The 20802-nt window shown below is 43.5% G+C and overlaps 1 protein-coding gene across 1 annotated transcript in view; it reads left to right on the top strand.

Annotated features, from left to right (window-relative positions):
- The window catches only part of LOC136050104 (transmembrane protein 132D-like), a 196576-nt gene extending 176860 nt beyond the window's left edge, over positions 1–19716 (top strand). The window contains exons 7-10 of the mRNA XM_065738722.1: positions 12269–12474; positions 13572–13845; positions 15502–15693; positions 18507–19716. Coding sequence (XP_065594794.1) covers positions 12269–12474; positions 13572–13845; positions 15502–15693; positions 18507–19688 — 1854 coding nt within the window. The 3' untranslated portion in view covers positions 19689–19716. The remainder of the gene's footprint in view (positions 1–12268; positions 12475–13571; positions 13846–15501; positions 15694–18506) is intronic.
- The last annotated feature ends 1086 nt before the right edge of the window (positions 19717–20802 follow it).

A 20802-nucleotide genomic window follows, 5' to 3' on the forward strand; every position in this document is an offset into this window, starting at 1 on the left:
TGAGGATACCAGGATCGCTCCCATCCCATTCCCAGCACACACACACAGATTCGTCACTGTTGTTTCTCACCTTCTCCATTAAACAAAACCCCTGGGCACTGAAAGCCTGACATCTTCCAGAAATTACTGCAAAGAGAGCATGCATCTGGTAGAAGAGGCAGAGCAGGCAGCCCTGCATGGAGTTTGCTTGATAACGAGAAAGCTGAGGGCAGCTTTCTGGAGGGGAGCTTACTAAATACAGGTGGATCGGGCAGTAAGCCCACAACCATGACCACCAGCTGCAACTCATGCAACCATCTCTACAGCCTGACATCTGTGTACCACACCTTACTGGCATGAGGGGTGACAAGCTCACAGCAATGTGCCATTTTGAAAACCCAGTAAGAAAATGTATTCATCTTCAGTTCTCAGAAGTAGGCATCCAGGAAAAGGTAAGGTTGTGGTAGGAGGTCAAACAAGAACAGAAATCCCCTCGTTGCTCTCACATCCTAGCACACACCTCCGGAGGAAAAGGATATGCCCTTCCATTCCAATGTAAACTTTTCAGTCACTTTTTATAGTGAATGTGGTTTGGAAAGCACTCTCTGGCATTTCAGTCTGTCCACGCTGGATGATGCCAGCTCTCCTCTGATACTTGTGTTTTATGGCTACAGTTGTGCTCTTGGAGCACTGTCTTGCTTATATGCTCCTCTGCAAATGATTTTTGGCTTAAAAAGCCAGAGGTCTCTTTGAGAAATTTTTCATGCTTCTCTGTTGTGTTATTTCTTGCAGTCACTGCAAGGTGTTGGCCAGCTTTCCAGAGCTTGGCATGCATGCATGAGTATATGTATATAGCAACAGATTTTTTCTTTCTCTTCTAAGTGGTAATATTGGATATCTGCCTGCTTTCCAGAGCAAGAGAACTAGGCTTTGGCTTTGCAAACTCAATATCAGAGTAAGACTGAATCTTTAAGACTATTTGAAACTAAGATGGAAATCTCTTTGTCCTTGTAACAGTAACCTCGAAAGACAGCCATTGCTAAACACATTTCATCTCCTCTTCCCTGTGTTGGAGTGACTGAAGTGCAGTGCATTTGCTCAGGATGGTGTCTAAGTTAGAAAAGTAATTTCAGCAGCATTTGGTCATTATTCTATTAATCACCAGCTGAGCTGTGGCTTAACTCAAGGAGCTGCCTGCAGATCTGTGCTTGTGGGACACTGACATCTGAGAACACTGAAGAGTTCAAACCTTCTCCTCTGCTTTCATCATGGCCTTCTCTTCTCCCTGCAGGGTCTTTTTATTTCCTTCTCCTGCATGGCTCTCACCTCCTTTAAGTCAGTGGTGGTCTGGTTTCCTGCTTGGCTTAGGTCAGACCAGTTCTTGGTGGTGTACCTCATTAAAATATATGTATAACCCACTGCTTTTTGGAAAGAAATTTGAACAGGACACTTCTTGTCCAAGGGCAGAGGTGCTTGCCCTTTAGGGTAGGATCAAAGTCTACTGGCGTCAGAGAAAAGTCTGAGGCCTGGATGGAATCCTTGGGCAGAAATATTATGTCCCTAATGCTCCAAACACTAATGATGTTCTCTGAGGTAAGAAGTGCTATTGTCCCCACTTAATGGATGGAAGCTCTTCTGAAGTGTGGATCTTTGAGCATCCCATTCAGTTTGTTGCTGAATTCCCTGGTGCATGACGTCTTCATGGTACCTGCGGCATGCCAAGGTGCAGAGCTGCCCAGGATAGTGAGACTTCCCCATTCCACGTGACTGCCCTCAGCATTCTCCTGTCTTCCCTCCTTTGTGGCTATTTTTGTCGAGAACACGGCCCAAACTTCACAATCCATTTGCAAAAGTCAAAGTGTCATTTCTGAGTTTTCGGTAACCACCTGTCGCTGCAGCACGAGCTGCATAATTAGAGCTGACAATCCCTGTCTAGAGATTTTTTGGAAGCTGAAAAAATGAGAATGTTGTCAAAAAAAATAGCAATGCTTCCAGTCTGCAGTGCAGTGATGGAGATGAAAGATGAGTGATTCCAAGGAGGCAGAGCATATATCAGCCCGGTGCCTTTTGCTAACCAGTGTAGAAGTCTAACTAGTTTAGAAGGTTTTACATTTCTCTTGTAGCCTAAAACAAAACTTATTTTTAAGTGGCTTCTCTGTTTTTCACTTTTTACTAAACCAAATAAATAGCAAGCTCCATAGCAGCCATGCTTAATGCCTTGGTAATGGTGGTAATTTCTTTTGCATCAGTTGGTGCAAAAATAAAAATAAAAAATCTTTAAATGTTATTCATTTTTCAGTTTTGTAGACTCTTTAGAAGAAATTCTTATTTTTTCCGAGAGAAAAAATAAATCTAAATGGAGTCAGTGATGAATCATACTGTGTTCACAGCACTGAGTAACAGACAAGTTTTGGAATACGATGCCAAGATTTTGTAGGTGGACGGTGACTTTCATTGCCCACATTACAGGGTGGAGACTAGTCAGCTGGGGAGGAAGGGATTTCTCTACCCGTGTTGCTTAAAGATATGTTTGTAACACTGTCATCCAGGTTGGACTTCAGGAACTGAGCTAGGGACCCCCTGATTTTGAAGTTCCATCTGAAATTGGGGAGCTCAGCCGTGTCTGACCTGGCTGTGAGATCCTGCACTGCACAGATGGGTGTGAGGAGGAGCTGCAATGCAGGCTGCTCAGCACAGCAAGCATGCTTTGTTTCCATCTCACCTATGCCATTAAGAGCAGCATAAATGTAATAATCATTTGAATTTGCTTATGAAGTACAGTTCTCCTTTGCACTTGTACAGTCTATCAGAAATGACTGGTAAGGGTAGGTGAGAAATGACTTGAAGTTTGTCTCAGGGTAATGAAGAGAAAAATAGGAGTTCCTTAGGACAGGCTTGTTAACGTAATTGTAATATATGTGATGTCAGTGCCAAAAAAGAAAACTCAACATAGCCAATGGAAATGCTGTACTATGCAAATATTGCAGAGTTTGAGACAGTCCAATCCTTCCAACTTCGTATGCTGTTACACTGCAGGGGTGTCACCCAAATAGAAAAAGTTCCCATGGCTGCTGAAGTCCCGAGAAGCCATGCAGGTGGCAGCAGGCTTAGGTAATAGCACCAGCACAGTGCTCCTGCAGGCAGCAGGCAGGGAATATCTGCCCCGAGAACAGAGCTTGCCTTGGCAGAGGGGCGATCTGTTTCTGAATAACAGAGCATTGTTCTAGAAGAGCCCTGGGATTTTAGAATCCCTTTATTGTCTTGCTCATAAACATTATGTGATGCCTTAGGTATGTCAGAGATCCTTCACCTGTCCTTTCTGTGTGTGGGGAGTTTCAGGGATGAGAGAATGATCTCCTATGTTCCCTCAGATGCCACGGGAGAATGGAGAAGTAACCTGAAGCACTTTGCCCTCCCTATGTATTGTCAGATCCCTGCCATGCACAGTTTTGCCCATTTTCCTCTTCCCAAAGGGGACTTTCATGCACCACGCACAAAACCCTTATGGAGGGCTATTTCAGGCCTTGTGCCTTAATTCCCTTCCTCTCCCCAGTGCTGCTTCACTGACCTGATCTGACCAATGGGAGTCTGTCTGTCCTCTGGTTCTATGTCAGTGTGTGATCCGTCCTATTTGTCCACCCCATTGGCTCTCCTTCACTTGGCAGCCAGTATTTATCACCCAAAAATGCAGCCTAAGCATCTCCTTTCTTTTTCTGAGTGTGAAGCATGGTTGTTCTAATGCCATTTTTCCTCTTTAAGCTTTACTAGAAGGAAGGGAAAAATGCCATTCTTAGCGTAGTGACAAAACATAAGTTACTTGATGTGTTTATCATTCTTCTCCTGCATTGCTTGGGCAACCACAGCAAGTGATACAGAGTTCATGTGGTTTTCAGATCAGGAGAGAAGTAGGAAGCTGTAGCTTCATTAACACTGGCAAGAAAGTGTTGTCACATTTGTTACAGCCAACTGTGGCTTCTAAAACCTAAGCATGAGGTGGTGGGTTGAGCCCACAGTACTGGTGAGCCATCAGACAGCACTCGTCTAACAGAACGTTGGCACTCCTGTGTGCCAGTGCCGACATCCCCGTGTCCCCATGAGTTAGGGTAGCAGGGGCTGAGGCCGCCTCATCTTCCTGCTGACCACATTTTGGCAGCACTGATTTTTAATGGAGCATCCTCCTGCTGATCCCAACACCAGGAGCAGCAGGTGGGCAGGAAGGCACCACCTTCCTTTTCCAGCTGGAAAGCAGGGACAGCAGAGCAGCCAACAGCAAAAGGGATGGCCATGGCCACAAAAGGAGCAGAGGACAGCAGGAGTGAACGAAGCTGTTTGATTTCTCATGGCATTGCCTGCTTGCCGGGGACCCTATAGCTCATCCCACCGAGCTGTGCCGTGCTGGCAGAGGGCTCTTGTTGGCTGCTGGTTCCTAGAACAGGTGGAAAAAGGGAAGGACTGTTCTCTAACTGTGGAGAAATGTTAAGCAACAGAAAGATGCACTTGTGTAACCCTAGCACCTTGTTTCTTGTAAATTAAGCTTTGCAAAATCCTGCTAAAACATGGGGAGAGTATTCCTCATTTCACAAATACATCACAAGCTGATTCAATCCCAGATTCTTAAAGAGACTTAACCACCAAATTCCCCTGAGTTCAATGGGAGTAAAGACTTCAATATCCTTGAGAGTACAAGTCTCAATAAATTATACATGGCTATCTTGTAAGTGTGGGTTGGGAATTAATCCCAGATTTCCAGAAAGGTTGTCCTGTGCCTTTGCACTCCTTTCTGCAAATGAAAATAGCACTATTCATTTCTCTAAAGATACTCCAGATTGCATGAAGTGATTGGATTTTAATTGAGCTGAGTTTTCTTGTGATGGTTTTGCTTTGAGTTGTGGCCCCAGCTGATTAAGCTTATTGGAGAAATTTTGATAGGATATATTCTGCCAGAATTTGTAGTTCTGTAAAACAGTTTCCAGAAATTCTGCTAACTTCTCTGGAATTTCATCTCTGAGAAAGGAAAAAATACACATGATAGCAGGTTCCTGTTGTGTCAAAGAAACATCTTGTTTTGACATTTCCAAAGTGAAATGTTTTGATTTTGTTCATTTTAAAATAACTTTTTCCTTGATCTCATGGTATTTTTACATAATTCTAATCATTTGAAATTGAAATGAAACCGGTTTTCATGACCCAAAAACGAAACCAAATAGAGGCGTCCTGAAGCCTTCCTGAAGTGAAGCTTGGTGCTGCAGGCAGCCCTAGTGCCAGGCCTGGAGGAAGGAACCACCCCACATCCCCTGGAGCACTGCAGCTCAGTGAGGATGAGGAAGGAGCTGCTCCCATAGGTATCACCTGCTCTGCTCTCACTGTGTCCTCAAAAAACACAACGCTGTGCAGATCCTCTGCACAAAGGTCTGTCAGCTCTTAGCACTGGAAGTGGGTGCAAAGCCAACAATGGAGGGAAAAATCCACCAAAATTATATACTCCAAATCTCAATTTTATTTTATTTTTTTAAGTTGATTCCTCTAAGATGCTTTTAATGAGGGGATTTTCAGTTAGTTACGCCAACACGCTGCAAACGTTATGTCAGATCCATAACGTTCACAAAAGAAGTATAAAACTTGCAGCTAGAATTGGATGTTTGCCCAGAACTGTAAGTCATTTTGAAATGTGCTATTTTACATTTCACTCAGGTATATTTTGCTGAGGATAATACATTGGTATTTGCCACAGAGCTGTAGAACAAACTAAAAATTCCTTAGAAATAAATAGGCATCAGAGCTCTCTTCATCAGTATCACCTATAGTGTGCTTCAGGTGGATTAGTGCAGTAAAAAAAGTAGTATCAAAGAGACTTTCTTCAATTGCACTTCTCATCATTGCTAATGTCTGGGTTTTTTTTTTCTGAACTTCTCTGAAGCATTGTCAGGAATTGAATTGTTCAGACGTGTGGCAGAAAACAAGCTCTTAGGCATTTGGGTAATAAAAGCAGATACAGTCCTGGATCACAGCATTTTCTGGTGTTGTGCTGCTATGGGAAAACCACTGCAAAAAAAATGTGGACACTTTGAAGGTATGCACCTTCAACACAGGAGCTGCTGGGATTATTCCTCAAGAGCAGCTGTTCTGTTGTTCCTACTTTTGGCGACATTCAGGGTGGTTCACAGAGCTGCTTGCCATTGGATCTCAGGATGGTGATTTTACATCCTTTGGGTCCTCACAAAACCCCAGACCAAGACAGCTCCCATCTCTAGACATACCATTGGTGGAGGGCAGATCTACCCCCTGTGCTGCTGCTTCATTGCAGCCATTTATCTGCACTGCCTGATTTCAGGCTGCAGTGGGTTATCGTGGTAACCGCACTCCTCCAGCACAGGTGATTAAATGTGGCTCCGCCTCCCCTGAGTCATTTCTAAGTGACTTATGAAGCTAATAACAGCCTCATCCTTTTGTACCTTGGTACACAGCTTGTGTTCTGGAGTCTTTTATAGCTCAAATGAGCTGCTTTTGCTTATTTATTTCCCTCCTCATTCATTTTTAATGGTTATAAGAGACTCCTCCATTCTTCTCCTGACAGCGGTGATTTAGGCAGGACTCATTAACATAACTTACGTTACTAAATATCACCATTTATGCTGGTAGACCAAGGAAAATGTGTGCAGTGCTAAATCAGAAGAGATCCCATGAGGTTGCCAAGGTGGCAGGGCTGTGTTTGAAGCACGATTTAGAAATGGAGAGTGCTTGCATTGAGGAATGAGCACTTGCAGAAGCATGGATTGGAGGCAGAGTTCCCAGAATGTTTCCAAAATACGGACACTTGCTTTCCTAATTGGCCACCCTTGAAATGGCTGAACCAGAGCTGCTCCAGATGCATTTTATTTTCAAAGACTTATTAGCTATGACTTTGTAAGAGGTCCAACGATTCCTGCAGCAGAAAAGCAGTTTCCTGTACGGATTTTACTGTTGTCCCATGGGAATTTAATAATGTTAATGAAGTGGGAGAAGACTTTTACAGTTGTTTCTGAGAGCCAATGGTGAGTTACCATGTACCTCTACTGGGAGTTATGATGCACATTTCCGTTTCTTTCTTTCCTCTTAGATTTTTGGATGCCCAAAACCTCACATAGAGAATATATCATTGAATAAATAGTCAGCTACAGAGATACCTACCTACCAGAAGTGTCTTCTTCAAAAGGGTAATGGGAAGAGCAGTAAAATGCTTTTAGGAAAGGACCGGGACCAATGTACAATGACAAACAAGATGCAGGAGGCAGTGGGTAGGAAGGATGTGTAATTTCTGAGGGACCTTATTGCTTCTTTCCATGTTTCTCCCAGGCTCGCTGCAGCTCTGCTTCAAAGGGCTGAGTGTTTTCCTCCACAGATAGTCTCTCGAACCGTGAAATGAGGATAAATTAATAAAATCTCATTTCCCTTTCTTGTGATCGCACCTGAAGAGTACAGAATGTGGGGTGTTTTGAAGGAGAGAGTGCTAACATCCTTTCACATAACACAAACAGGCGTTTTAAGTAAACATAATAAAGAAGTGCCTTGGTGCAGCAAAAACCCCTCCTAATCAATAATCATTTGCCAAGAAAACAGAGTTGTGTGTTCAAGTGACACAGCAGCATCACTTTCACAGCTGCAGGGCTGCTAGCTGAGTTTTGGGCACAGTTTTGGATGTACAGAACTGCACTTAGGGCTGAGGAATAATTAATGGTGAGGATTTTGTGGCAGGAATCAGCAATGCCCTGACTCTGCTTCCATTCAGAGAATAGGGCTGGGGGGCTGAATTCAGTGCAGTGCTGAGCACAGCTGAAATATCCCCTTCTGAAGATTTTATAGCGCTGATGATTGAACTCAACATCCAACTGGCCAGAGCCACGTGCTTGGTATGGATGCGGCGTACCTATCAATCAAAGTCCTAATCCTGTGCTATGCCAGCAATAAGGGACCTCTGACATCTGCTGCCCCAGCACGTGGAGATTAAATGTGTGTGGAGTTGTTCACTGATGTAAGGAAAAGAGGTGGAGCTGCAGGAGCCCAGCGAAACCCGAAGTGCTTTTATATCCTACCAAGTTCGTGCCCAAAAAAGCCATTCAGACCTCATTTCCCTTAAGAGATAGAAGTCCCCGTGGTCTCCATGTATTGAGAGAATTTGCAGAGCATCTTGTGAGTACAGCTGCCCTTAATTAATAGCAGGCAGCTCAGTGTAAATGTGTGAAAGGCCCCTGTGACACAAAGCCCAGAAAGGCTTTAGCAAGGGAGCACAGCACCAGAAGGATTTAATGGCATTATAATGTCCTTGTATTACAGCAGCCACAACACGCAGAGATGTATTCCAGCACTGCATTAGCAGGACAAGAAAGTCTCCTCCTTCCCTTGGGAGCCCTTTTCACCTTTCCTGAAAACTGTGGAGTTGCCATCCTTGAGAGAAGGGAACAGAAAGGCAGGGGAAAGGGAAAGGACTGACGGGTGGGAGTCCCCACATTTTGGAAGCGTAACACATCACTTTTCCCTGCACCTTGCTCCAACCCCTTTGTAGCTCCCATTGCATTTTATGGTGTGTTTAGTAGTTTCTTGTCTGTTTGGGGGCAAAGCCTTTGCGACCCCGTAGTTAATAGCAGGCTGTTGATGGAGCTGTCTGTTGATGGAGTGCAGGCTCGCTCACGCGCTCGTGCACACACATTTGAGGGTGTGTGCAGCCTCTCCATCCATGTGTTTAATAAACTTGAGCCACAGCCATTGCTGCTGTGTGTGGCGAGGTGTGTAAAGCAAGAGCTGCAGCGCAGGAAGGGTTGGTGGTGAAGGGCTGGTTATGTGAATTAACACAAAAGAAAGGGAGCTGCTCGACAGAGCGAGGGGTGGAAATCCATTTCAGATTGAAAAGGAGACGAGCAGGCTCATGGTGTGCCCCATCAGTACAACGTGGGGCAGCCTGGGGGTGCAGGGTGCTGGGGGATGCTGCCGTGGGGCTGCCTGGGGCTGCCAGCTGCTGGGCTGCACTCACAGCTCTCTGCTCTGTGTGTTTGTCCTGCCAAGCCGCGGCTGAGCCCCGTCCAGCTCGTTTCACAAGATCTGCACTCATTTCTAACAAACAGCTTAGAAAACTCGGTCTCAAAAGAGACAGAGAAGCTCGATGTTTCTTCCTTCTCTACATCTTTTTCCTCTTTCTCTTGTGCTGGAAGATGAATGGTTCGGATGTGTCTGCAGCCACACAGGCACGGCTAATCTGCCTTTCTATTGATGACCTGTTTCTGAATGTCCTGGCCGGATTTATGAAAATGTACTGTATTTTGCACCATGTTTTGATGTTGCTCTGTTAGGACTGCATGCAAACTGCAGCAGAACAGTGATGCTTATTCATTCCAGCAGTGAAGGGCTGGCTGGGAGCTGAATGAGCTCATAGTTGTTGCTGTCTTCACTCACAGAAAGGGAAACTGGAGTAAGTGGGTATCCCAAGCCTAGTCATTTTTTCTCTGACCATCAGTTTGTTTTATAAATCATTATCTTGAAAGCACGAGGTCACAGTATTAATTTAATCTTTCATATATCAGGTTTTTAGTGCTGGATTCAGTTTTTTTTTAACTCCCTCTTTCTCTAATAACCTCTGATAAAGTTGAAGTCTCTTTTGTCAAATACTCTTTCTCTCACTATTGCTTGAGCATTAATGAATTTAAAATCCGAATCGGATTCCTATCACTTACTGGAGTAGTACAGCAGTTCTCTGTATTGCCTGGGAGAGGCTCAGCCTTGCCGCAGCCCGTGTGCTGAGCTGCTCTTCACGCACAGGCAGCCCAATGAAAGCAACTGTTAAACCCCACCTGCACGGTGCAGGAATGCTTCAAAAGCTGCTGCTCCTACAGGGAAGTGTTACCCAGGGGGAGGATGCTTGGCAGGTGGCCTGGTAGAAGCCCTGCTACACAAGGTCAGGGCTCTAGGGCCTGAGGTTCTGCTCTGCAAAGGACTTCTCAGCTGGGATTTCTGTGCTGCAAGGCATCTTAAATCACCAGGAAATGGTTTCAGCCTGAGGCTGATCACCCGGGGGATACTTAATTGCTAAATGCGTTAGCTTGCTAAGGTTTGCAAATAGAAGGTGTTGCTGGCTGGAAGCAGAAATGGGGAGCAAGGCTCTGAAACCTATTATCCAGCTCTGTGCACTGAAGAAAATCCTTGCCTTCAGGCCATTTACTTACAAGTGTGGTCCAACCACAGGTTGCCTCACAAAGGCGGGTGAGGGACCTCAGGGCAACCAGCCCCAGGCTCACTGCTTTCCTCTGGGCCACCTCCTCTTCAGCATTAACCAGCTGCCTTACAGGTGGAAATCAGCACTTTGTGGCTGCCCAGTATTTCTTCTCGCTGGCATCCCAGGGAAAAGAGAAAAGGTAGAAAGCAGCAGACATTGCTTTGTAGCACGTGGGAGAGTTGTCTGATTTGAGAGCGGTATTTAAAATAGAAAAAGGCAACAGGGATAAGTGCAGTCAGTGCCAGCAAGGAACTGAAGTTTTTCACTTGCAGAAGTGAGGTAATAGGGGGCGAGAGAAGGAGCAGATGTACCAGGCGCTGCCTGAAGCTCTGTGCCTGCATGCAGGACAGCCTGGTAATCTTGCAGGTGAGAAGTGCAACGTAGTTCTTGCCCCGAGTGTTGCACTCACATTTAGTGTGCCTCCTGCAAGGCACTGCCTGCTCCCCTGCTGCTCCCAGAAGGGAAACGTGCTCATGCCTCCAGCCTTTCCCAAGGCCATTTCTGTAGGCTCTCTTGAGGCTTCTCCTAGAGCCCTGCTCTCTCATTCTCAGCTCAGCCAGGTCAGATCAGCAGTACGGCTGTTACTCTGTGCTCCTGCCTTCTGTGAGGCCCTTATGGTTCATTCACCCATGCCTTGAGGCTTTTGTGGGAGCAACTGGCTTTGCTTGCTGTACAGCACACTGAGATTGGATCCTGATAGAGGTTGTTAAGAGCTCCTGTAAAACATGCTAACATGAGAATATCCCTAACGACATAATTGTGGCTGTAAATAAATTCAATATTCTCCTGCTGAAACCAATGCTACCTACAAGATTTTGACCTTAAGACAGCTGCTGCTTGCAAGGGAGGCACTGGTACAGTCATGATAACCTTTTTTGTACATTTACCTAAGCTCAGAGAAGCAAGGATGGAAATGGATTTGCTATGGGCTGTCTTCAAGGGGCGCTTTGTTGTTGTTTAAAGATAATAATATTAGAAATGCAAATTACCCCACAAAAGCTGTTGATATTTAAATACGATTTAAATTTATTTAACATTTAAACAGAAAAGTAGAAAATGGCATTAAATTCAGATGAGGATGAGACTGCATTCTGGAGTTAGAAGTATTAAATACATCCACAGAATAGAATAGATGGCCTGGCTGGTAATGGATTGTGAAAAGAGTTCAGGGTTTTAATAGATCATTCCTTCAGATCATCAGCACGGTAAAGTGGTAGTTAATAAATTATTTGACGTGTACATTTACTCGTATATTTTAACTAGCTGTAATGAACAGGTCCTGTCAGCTCACCTAGATGCTTGGAATAGCTGCTAAATTGCTTGAGTGAGATTTAGTAACTCTCAGCAATATTGATGTCCAGAGCTGCAGGCAATAAATAAAGTGACATCAGGACTAGCTTGAGCAGCACGGTGCGTAAGACCTTTGTCAGACTTGCAGTGGAGATAGAGCTGTTTGTCCCAATGAACGTCACTGGGCATCAGTGTGAGCCCCTTCCCAGTGATTAGTATGGGCTGATGCAATCACCCCACGCTTGGCACTCATAGCAGAGAACTCTTTGTCCTAGTTCTGAGATGACTAGACTAATTTGTCCCCTTCTGAACTGCATAATCAGGCAGTTTGCCACCTGTTCTTCCCCCCATGAAGGTGGAATTCCTTGTGGGTGGCCCACAGAGTTGAAGAGGAGGCCAATGTGGTCTGGCTGAGCACTGGGGAGGAGAGAGAAGTCCTCTGTCAGTACCATTATCCCAGGGCAGACCTAGTACGGAGTGGGAATTAAGTACAGAAAGAAGATGGTCTTTTATCTCAGGTTATTCTAGAAGTGTTTATAGCAGAGAAAGCTGTTAAAAAGATCCCAAATTATGCAGGCTGTTAAGAGCACAACCAAGCACCTTTCTTGGTATTCCTAGTTGTCCTTTGAACTTGGAACTAGTTTTACCTTATATTCTTTTTCTTCCTCCCACTCAATTTCCCAGCTTGTGATGTACTTTATAATTTGCGAAGAGACTCATTAATTTTCTTTTCTTTCTCCTTTTTTTTTTTTTCTTCAGGTTTCTGACAGGTGTGACTATGTATTTGTCAATGGGAAGGAAATGAAAGGCAAAGTGAATGTCATAGTTAATTTTACTTACCAGCATCTGAGTGCCCCTTTAGAAATGACAGTCTGGGTTCCTCGTCTCCCGCTGCAGATAGAGGTCTCTGACACAGAACTAAATCAGATCAAGGGATGGAGAGTCCCCATCATCTCTAATAAGAGGTAGGTTTCATTAGAGGATGTTCATTCTGGGTTGTGCACTTGCCAAAGACCTGTCAGAGACCGTGGATCTGAACATGCTCATTTGGCCTTAATGCAATTCCAGTGTAAATTTGAAGGTCATCGGACATTTATTTGATAGGCTACTTCACCGGTCTTATAAGGGAAATGGAAGCTGCAGGTTGCATGATCCTTCAGTGGAAATGTCTGTGTATAGTGCCAGGGACAGAGATGAAAAGGGCCAATTGCAGGGTCGGCCATGGGGGCAGCAGGAGGCACCCACACAGACCAGCTCTGGCTTCCACCCGGTGCACAGCTCCTGCCAGCTAATTTGGTCATTTTTAATGGCACAGTTGGTGCATGCTTATTTTGTGCTGGTGTTGTAGGATCCAGTGAGAGTGATCAGCATCCCAAAGTCAGGGCTTTGCTGAAGTAGGGCTTTAAGGGTGCTGTCTGCACCCACAGATATGTGAGGACAGGATGCTGAATGGATGCAGACAGATCTAGGCTGTCAGTGTTGTTAAGAAGCAGAAGAATAAATGGATAAAGTGGGAACTTGCAGTTCTCACCTGCTGATGAAAACATCACTTATTACCAGGTTTCTGTTGGTATCAAAGCAGAGAGGTGGGGATGTTTGTGGCAAAGTGATTTCAGCCTGAATGCCATGCAGATAGAGATATGTGAGTAGGTGCAGACAGAGGAGATTTCCATGGCAACACCAAGATGTTTATGGGAAGATCCAGACTGAAAAAAGTGCAGATGTCCTGAAAGTAAAGACTTAAATTTGGAAAGCATGAGGGATTTAAAGAGGAGATTCAAAGAGGACAACTTAGCAGTGAAGCTACCAAGTTGGAGATTTTTAAGGCCGTGCTGGAGAGCCAGGCAGCATGGAGGCCTCAGCTGCCAACAATGGAAATGGGATAAATGCAGGGTGACCTGACAGATTTCAGAAATGCACAGACAGAAGCTGTTTCAACAAAGAAATTGAGGGAGGGGCAGCAGCTCTCTGTTCCACCACCCAGGCTACAGTCTAATGTCAGCTATAACTTTCTCCTCTAGCGTCAGTTTTTGTTAATTTTTGGCTCTTGGTGTTCTACCAGACCAGCCAGGGACAGTGATGATGAAGAAGAGGACGAACGGAAGGGAAGAGGATGTGCCCTTCAGTACCAGCACGCGATGGTACGGGTCCTCACGCAGTTTGTAGCTGAAGCCCCGGACCCCGGCGGCCAGCAGAGCTATTTGCTGGGTTCTGACTGGCAGATTGACATCACCGATCTGGTGAGTGACTTCATGCAGGTGGAGGAGCCAAGAATTGCCAAGCTACAGGACGGTCAGGTTTTGATTGGGCAGGAACTTGGAATGACGACGATTCAGGTAGGAAAAATTAATTGTTTACTCCCTTTCCTCTGTTAAAGCATCGCCTCTGAACCAGTGTGTTGATAAGGTGTAACGCAGCTTCTTGCATTAGTAGCAGACATCAGAGACAGATTTCTGAATAGAGCACAATTGCAGAGGAATGGAGGACACAAGAGATTGTTTTCTCTTCATATCTTGTGCCATGAAATATGTAGATTGCAGTCCTAGGAAATCTAGCCCAGCCTGTGTAAGTAAAGGTTATGATTATTTTTGGTTAAGGCCATTTCTGAACATGGAGCCAGCAGATGGGTTAGCACGAGGCATGCAGCTGGTGGAACATCTGTCCTATCAAAACCTACAGTGACGGAGGAAAGGGTAGAGTCGAGTTAACTCATGCTGGCTGAGTCACATGGGATCAAATCCCTGCAAGCCCAAACAGTGTTACAAAACATAAATGTTAGGGTACCTTTCAGAATACACACAAAGCAATAATAATAACAGGCACTTCTAGAGTGATGTTAAAACATATATCGGTGACAACTGAGCTGTATTCTCCAGAAGTACAGATTTTGTTTCATCCAATATGGCCAAAAATATGATCAGTAGAATGCCACTGTGCCTCAGTGTCCCCAGTCAAAAGCAACTCACCTGTACATTGGGTATATACGTTGGCAGCTTTTCACATATCCTTTTACGTGTTCTTCCTGACATGCAGAGAAATATTGAAATGGGGTCCCAGAGGAAAAAAAAAGAAAGGAAGAAAGAAAGAAAGATAGAGAAAAAATAAAAGGGAAAAAAAGAAAAGAAAAAGATTAATGTATTGCTATTACAAAGTAGAAAATGTGTTAAGAAGCACTGGAACAGTTGAAAAAAATAAAAGCTTATGTCTCCAAATGTATTCATTGTCAAACCAGAAAACAACAACCACAATAGTTGATAACACATGTTGTCAGGTTTGGAGAAATGGGATTTGAGATTATGACTTTCTGCAAAATCTGTGGATTTTATAAATGACTTTTGAAAGCTCTGGGACTTCTAATGCTTTCACAAATGCACATAAAATTTTGGGAAGAAAAGTCCAAGGGAAAAAAGCAGAGAGCAAATTCCATTTAATGAAAACTTTGTATAATTAAATTAAACATACTTGCTAATGGACATCTTTGGATGTCATATGTCAGTGCTCTGACCTCCAGGCATACTTTGTTAATCAAAATAAGTTTTCTTTGTCAGTTCAGTGTACAGTATTGTGACTGTTTCTCGTAGCAACATTCAATAGAACAGATAATCATGTTGTTTATTCTAAGGATTGTATGTAAATCTATAGACTGCATTATACATATGCAACCCAATGACATGATCATTAAAAAATAATTGCATTTCACATAAAGGTTGCATTTAAAATATTCAATATATCTGAAACTGATGTGGCTATCATATCAGAGGTGTGAATAGCATAGCTGATTACAATTACCATAGTAAAAGATGCTCTGAGCACCCTTTTGATGCAGAAGACTTATAAAATGTGACTAGCTCTTTTTTTTTTTTTCATTGTATTTTAATAGTGTCTGTCTGTTAAGAGCTAATAGCATTTGTCTGTGTAACAATAGCTCTGCATCACCATTGGGCTTGGTGCTATGCAGGATGGTTGTAGCTAATTTTCATTTTTCTTTTCAGATCTTGTCCCCACTCTCAGATGCCATTTTGGCTGAGAAGACAGTGACAGTTCTGGATGAGAAGGTGACAATAACTGACCTGGGAGTGCAGCTGGTAACTGGATTGTCACTTTCTCTGCAGCTCAGCCCAGGAAGCAATAAGGCCATCTTTGCCACAGCAGTAGCACAAGAACTGCTCCAGTCTCCGAAACAGGTACTATTGTTCATGTGTGCTTTGTTGTGAAAGGACATTGCTCTCATTCAGTACACTTCATCTTAAATCTGAGTGGATCAAGCAGATTTTTATTAATAATATAATAATGCAACATTTTCCTTTTGGGCAGTTTTTTCCAAAGATCACCAGGTGCCCTGGTAGAAAAACAAAGAACTCACGAAAAATAGCAAAGCCTAAACAGCACAGGTCAGCAAACAAGCCTGCCCCATCTGTCTTGGCTGCAGCCCTTGCATAACACATGCAACTCAATGATGTGTCATAATAAGCAACAGAAGTCACCTCTCTCACACACACACCCCTTTCTGTCCCATCCAGCTCCTGTCAGATCACAGGAGATAATGCCAGGAGTGTTGCTGAGTTCAGCCTCGTGTTGAAGGGAGCTAAATCAGTTCTCTAAGTCCACCTTTAAATAAGAAGGTATTTTGCATAGTGCCAGACTCTTCTTTTTTTCCTTTCTGTAACTGTGTTAAGTATTTGGGGAACTCCCTTTTTCATTCTAATCATTACTAGAATATGATACACGATAAAACATAAATACATACATAATTTTTTCCTTTTCTTTCCTGTTATTCTCAGTCCCTGCATTAGTGATTGCTGCTGTATGATGTTCCTTTCTCTTCGGTCAGATCTTCACAGACTCTCCTGGGCATGATAAATTTTGGCATGTGACAAAGAGGAACAGGAGAGTTTTGTCTCCAGAGTCTATTACCTTTGCTCCTACCTTTGGAGTGGGGTTACTCCATGAGTAATACCACAGTTCCCCTGTTTTATCTTCTGGTGCTAAGAAGGTTCAACCAAACTCTGCATTGTTTAATCTCTCGCAGACCTGAAATCCTAATGCTGAGCCCTCTATATACTGGCACAATTACTAAGGGCTTTTGGACTTTACCACCTCTCCATCAGATCCTGCTCAATAGTTGTCCTTGTGCTGCTGTCTACATTTTAAATTTAAACTTTTTTTCAATCAAATTCATCACTCTGGGACTTGTGTCAAGGATGCACTGGGCTCTTAACTCTTAAACATGATATGAACTTCAGAGGTAAATGAGCATGGCATGCACGTTTGAAATCTGGCCAACTGTTGAGATGCTTTAATTCATCATTGGGTCTTATCCTTGGGATGCAAGATGAGAAATAATGCAGAACTGCCATCTTTATAGGGTGATAAAAATCAGGCTTCCATAGTCTTCCAGGAGTAAAGAAATCAATGCCAGGCAGCTAGAAATAAGGCCAGTGAGCTAATCCATTGCTGACGTGGGGAGTTAAACAAACTATCTTGAAATCAGCCCAAAAATTGTGTTTGATGGCATTTAGTCCCAGTATGTTGCCCAGCTCTGACATTTCAGTTCTCGGAAATGGAGTCTGGATGAGTCCCTCTCTTGATACAGGAGAATAGTCAGAACGGCATTGGATCAGTATTAAACCAGCAAGGAATTGTGCACCCTGTGCTCTCCGAGGACTGACTCTGTTTTAAAAAACATCTGATTCCTTCCATCACTTAGTACGTGATGTCCAGAGAACAATCCCTATAAGCAGAGCGATGCAAAATTATTAAATGATTATGCAGGTTTAAGCAACACAGTGGGAGGATGAGAGCTGATGATATAAATTCTATGCGGCCTTCAAGAAACATCCAAAGATTAATAAACACAAAGCTGGGATTTATGACAGTGTCAGCAAAGTCTTAGGGCTCAGTCCTGAAATAGAGACAGAAGCAAATCTCCCATTGAATCGCAGGGAGCTTTATGGCTGTAAGGATTTCGGAATCAGGCCAGTAGATTATGCACAACACAATCCCAAGAGACTGGAGGCCTGTCCGCTGTGATTTGAACAGGTAAACGACTATGTGCTGGAAATGATTTAACAGAAAATGATAAATATTTATTCTCTTTATGTATGCTGAGTTAAAATGTAAATACAGTCTGTCTGAGAAGCTGTTTTATTTAAAGAAACAAGGCTCTGGTAACCATCCAAAGCAAATGTTGGATTCCAGTGGAGTTATCTGAATTTTACCCATAGCCACCACGAATTTTACCCATGAACACCAAGATTTTCTCAGGTAGCATAGAATTCTTTAAAACATCTTTGTTAGAAATGAAAAGTTGAGGTTCTCAGAACACCACATGCAAATACAGAATTAGTACCCAGGTCTGACCCAGTTGCCATCCCATAAACTTCCATGTACTGTGAAGTACGATGTTTGTGTTGCTGTGACACAGGATTAAATTTCATTACTGTCTGGATTTTAATTGGTAACAAGTGTGAAAATTGCTCTGGCTATTTCCTCAAAAAGTAACTGGCCCATTTCTCTGCTTGTACAAAGCATTTCCTTGGAGAAACAGAAATCAAGGACTGGATGTGTAAAGCTGTGTATGGGTCTATTTGCTATATTAGATGTGTTTTAACATGTGTTGTGTGTAACTAGAGGAGACTTCGTATTTTAAGCAGTTTAGAAATAATATAATATATTTTTTCATTTAAATATACAACAGTAAATGATCTCAGTAGCTGGTAATGCCTTCTGACATGCAATTTATTATGGTGCTGTAGATTCTCTGGAGCCCAGGGGATGCAGCTCCCTTAAGCACCTTTGGGGAAAGAAATCTCATTATCAATGAGTGTTTTAAAGTAGTGTTTCTCCTAGCATTAATTTTCTTGCTCTGCTTTTTTTATTTCTTTTCTGGTTATAAATGGTATATGGATCTTGTGAGGAGGAGGAAATAGACCGGGACAGAATATATTTCCCTCGATGTTTATTCTGAGTGTGTGTGTATTTGTTTTATATAAAATAGGAAGCAGCCATCAGCTGCTGGATCCAGTTCAGTGATGGATCTGTCATGCCCCTGGATATTTATGACTCCAAAGACTTCTCCTTATCAGCTACATCTCTGGATGAGAAGGTGGTCTCCATTCACCATGACCCCAAGTTCAAGTGGCCTGTGATTGCAGCTGAGACAGAAGGCCAGGGAACACTGGTGAAGGTGGAGATGGTGATCAGTGAATCGTGCCAGAAATCCAAAAGGAAGAGCATCCTGGCTGTTGGAAGTGGTAGCATTAAAGTGAAGTTTGGGCAGAGTGATGCCAACCCTAACATCAGTGATAGTAAACACAGGGGTGCTGGTGTCCACCTAGAAAATCATGCCAGTGACCGGCGTCAGAAAACTGCTCTGCAGGAAAGAGCTGGGCCAGATGGCCAGTATTACAGCTCCTCCATGGGCCAAGAGCAAGGCAAAGGGACCACCACTCAGAAGTCTATTCTAAGTAAAAAAGAAGATAGAGAAAGCCTCCTGGATGATGACAGTCATCTGCAGAACATCCCAATAGATTTCACGAGCTTCCCTGCACAGGTGGATCTGCCAAGAAACGATGGAGACTTGGGAGAGAATGACCTGGTGCAGACCCCCAGGGGGCTCAGTGACCTGGAGATAGGAATGTATGCTCTGCTGGGAGTCTTTTGCCTGGCAATTCTGGTCTTCCTCATCAACTGTGTCACTTTTGCTTTGAAGTACAGAAACAAACAAGTTCCCTTTGAAGAACAAGAAGGCCTGAGCCACTCTCATGACTGGGTTGGGCTGAGCAACAGGACAGAACTTCTGGAAAATCACATAAATTTCTCATCTCAACAAGACGAACGTATTACAGCCATTGATAGAGGAGTGGACTATGAAGAAAGCAAATATCTCCTCAACACAAATACCCCCCAAAATATTAATGGACAGGCTTTTAGGTCTACGGAGTCCACATTCACTGAAGGGAAAGAACAGAAAAGTGAACCAACTACTTCTCCTACCTCTAAGAGGAAACGGGTTAAATTCACTACATTTACTACCATCTCCTCTGATGATGGATGTCCAACTGTCAACTCAATCTTGATGAGCAGTGAAGATGATATTAAATGGGTTTGCCAGGATATGGACCTGGGGGAGTGCAAAGAACTTAAAAACTATATGGAGAGATTACATGAAAATGTGTAATAAGACACAAAAGACTATTTTGTTTGGTTTGTTTGTTCATTTGTTTTTCACTCACCTTCTGCCTTTAATTTTGGGTAGTGGGGCAAAATGTTGTATTGATCACAAGAATCAGCTGACGGATAATAACTCCGTGGAGCCCCTAAAATCCACCCAAAAGCAGCTGGGAGAGCAGAGATCCTGGACAGCTCTTAAAATACAAATATAAGGTCTTCTCTGTGCTCAGAGATGGAAGTGAGAGATGTGTGAGATTTCTTGATGCATGGTAAAACGACAAAAAACTTAGCAAAATAATACAGTCTCATTCTCTGAGCTGTCCCAGGAAATCAATAAATACAACAAACTCCAGTGCAGTTTGGATATTACAAAGTTCGCACAGCTCTACTGTTCAATATTGCAAGCTTTGTTTAAAAGCAAAAAAAATTGGACTAAGAATAAATAGATCAACGAAGAGAGCATGTCATTCAAGCCACATGCAGGGCATATCCATCTGAGAATGTTAGTTTAAAGCTGAGAAAAATCAACAATGCGAGCAGAGCAGCTCCCAGAGCTGCAAAGTCATGAGTTTCCAAAGAATCTGGAGGGGAAAATGGAGTAATTGGGCTGTTTACAAACCAGCATGTTTGCCTCCCAAGCACTGAGAACGGAAACACGTATACAGTTAAAACTGAAACAGTCTTTTTAAGTAGATGCCAAGGTAATAAACTTTGCCAGCCAATTTTAAGCATTTCTTAATTTGTAAAATAGGAGAAGATATCATCCATACTCAGAATACCGCTCATATAAAGGAAGGTCCATCTTGGGAAGTTTGGGGGAACAAGCTGTTTTTAAAAGCCCACTTCCTTTAATTGTTCTGTTTCTAATTTATATTCCCTGCCATTTCCCTGGAGCACTCCCAGCCGGATACCCTGAGGGCACTTGCTAGCATCAGTCACATCTGGAAGTGTGGAGGCTTCTCCCTCCCCTTCCATGCACACTCACTTCTCCACGGTGTGCTCTCTCCGAGCACTGACACTGTTGGTACCACGCTGGTACTTGCTTTACATGCTGTCATTTACCAAAGTTGACCACTCTCCCTTGGGTAAGCATGACTTGTGTGGAACTCACACAAACAGCA

This window comes from Cyrtonyx montezumae, unplaced genomic scaffold (genome assembly GCF_038088225.1).
Source record: "Cyrtonyx montezumae isolate F1298 unplaced genomic scaffold, pur_monq_1.0 scaffold_23, whole genome shotgun sequence".
In the NCBI taxonomy this organism is placed as follows: Eukaryota; Metazoa; Chordata; class Aves; order Galliformes; family Odontophoridae; genus Cyrtonyx; species Cyrtonyx montezumae.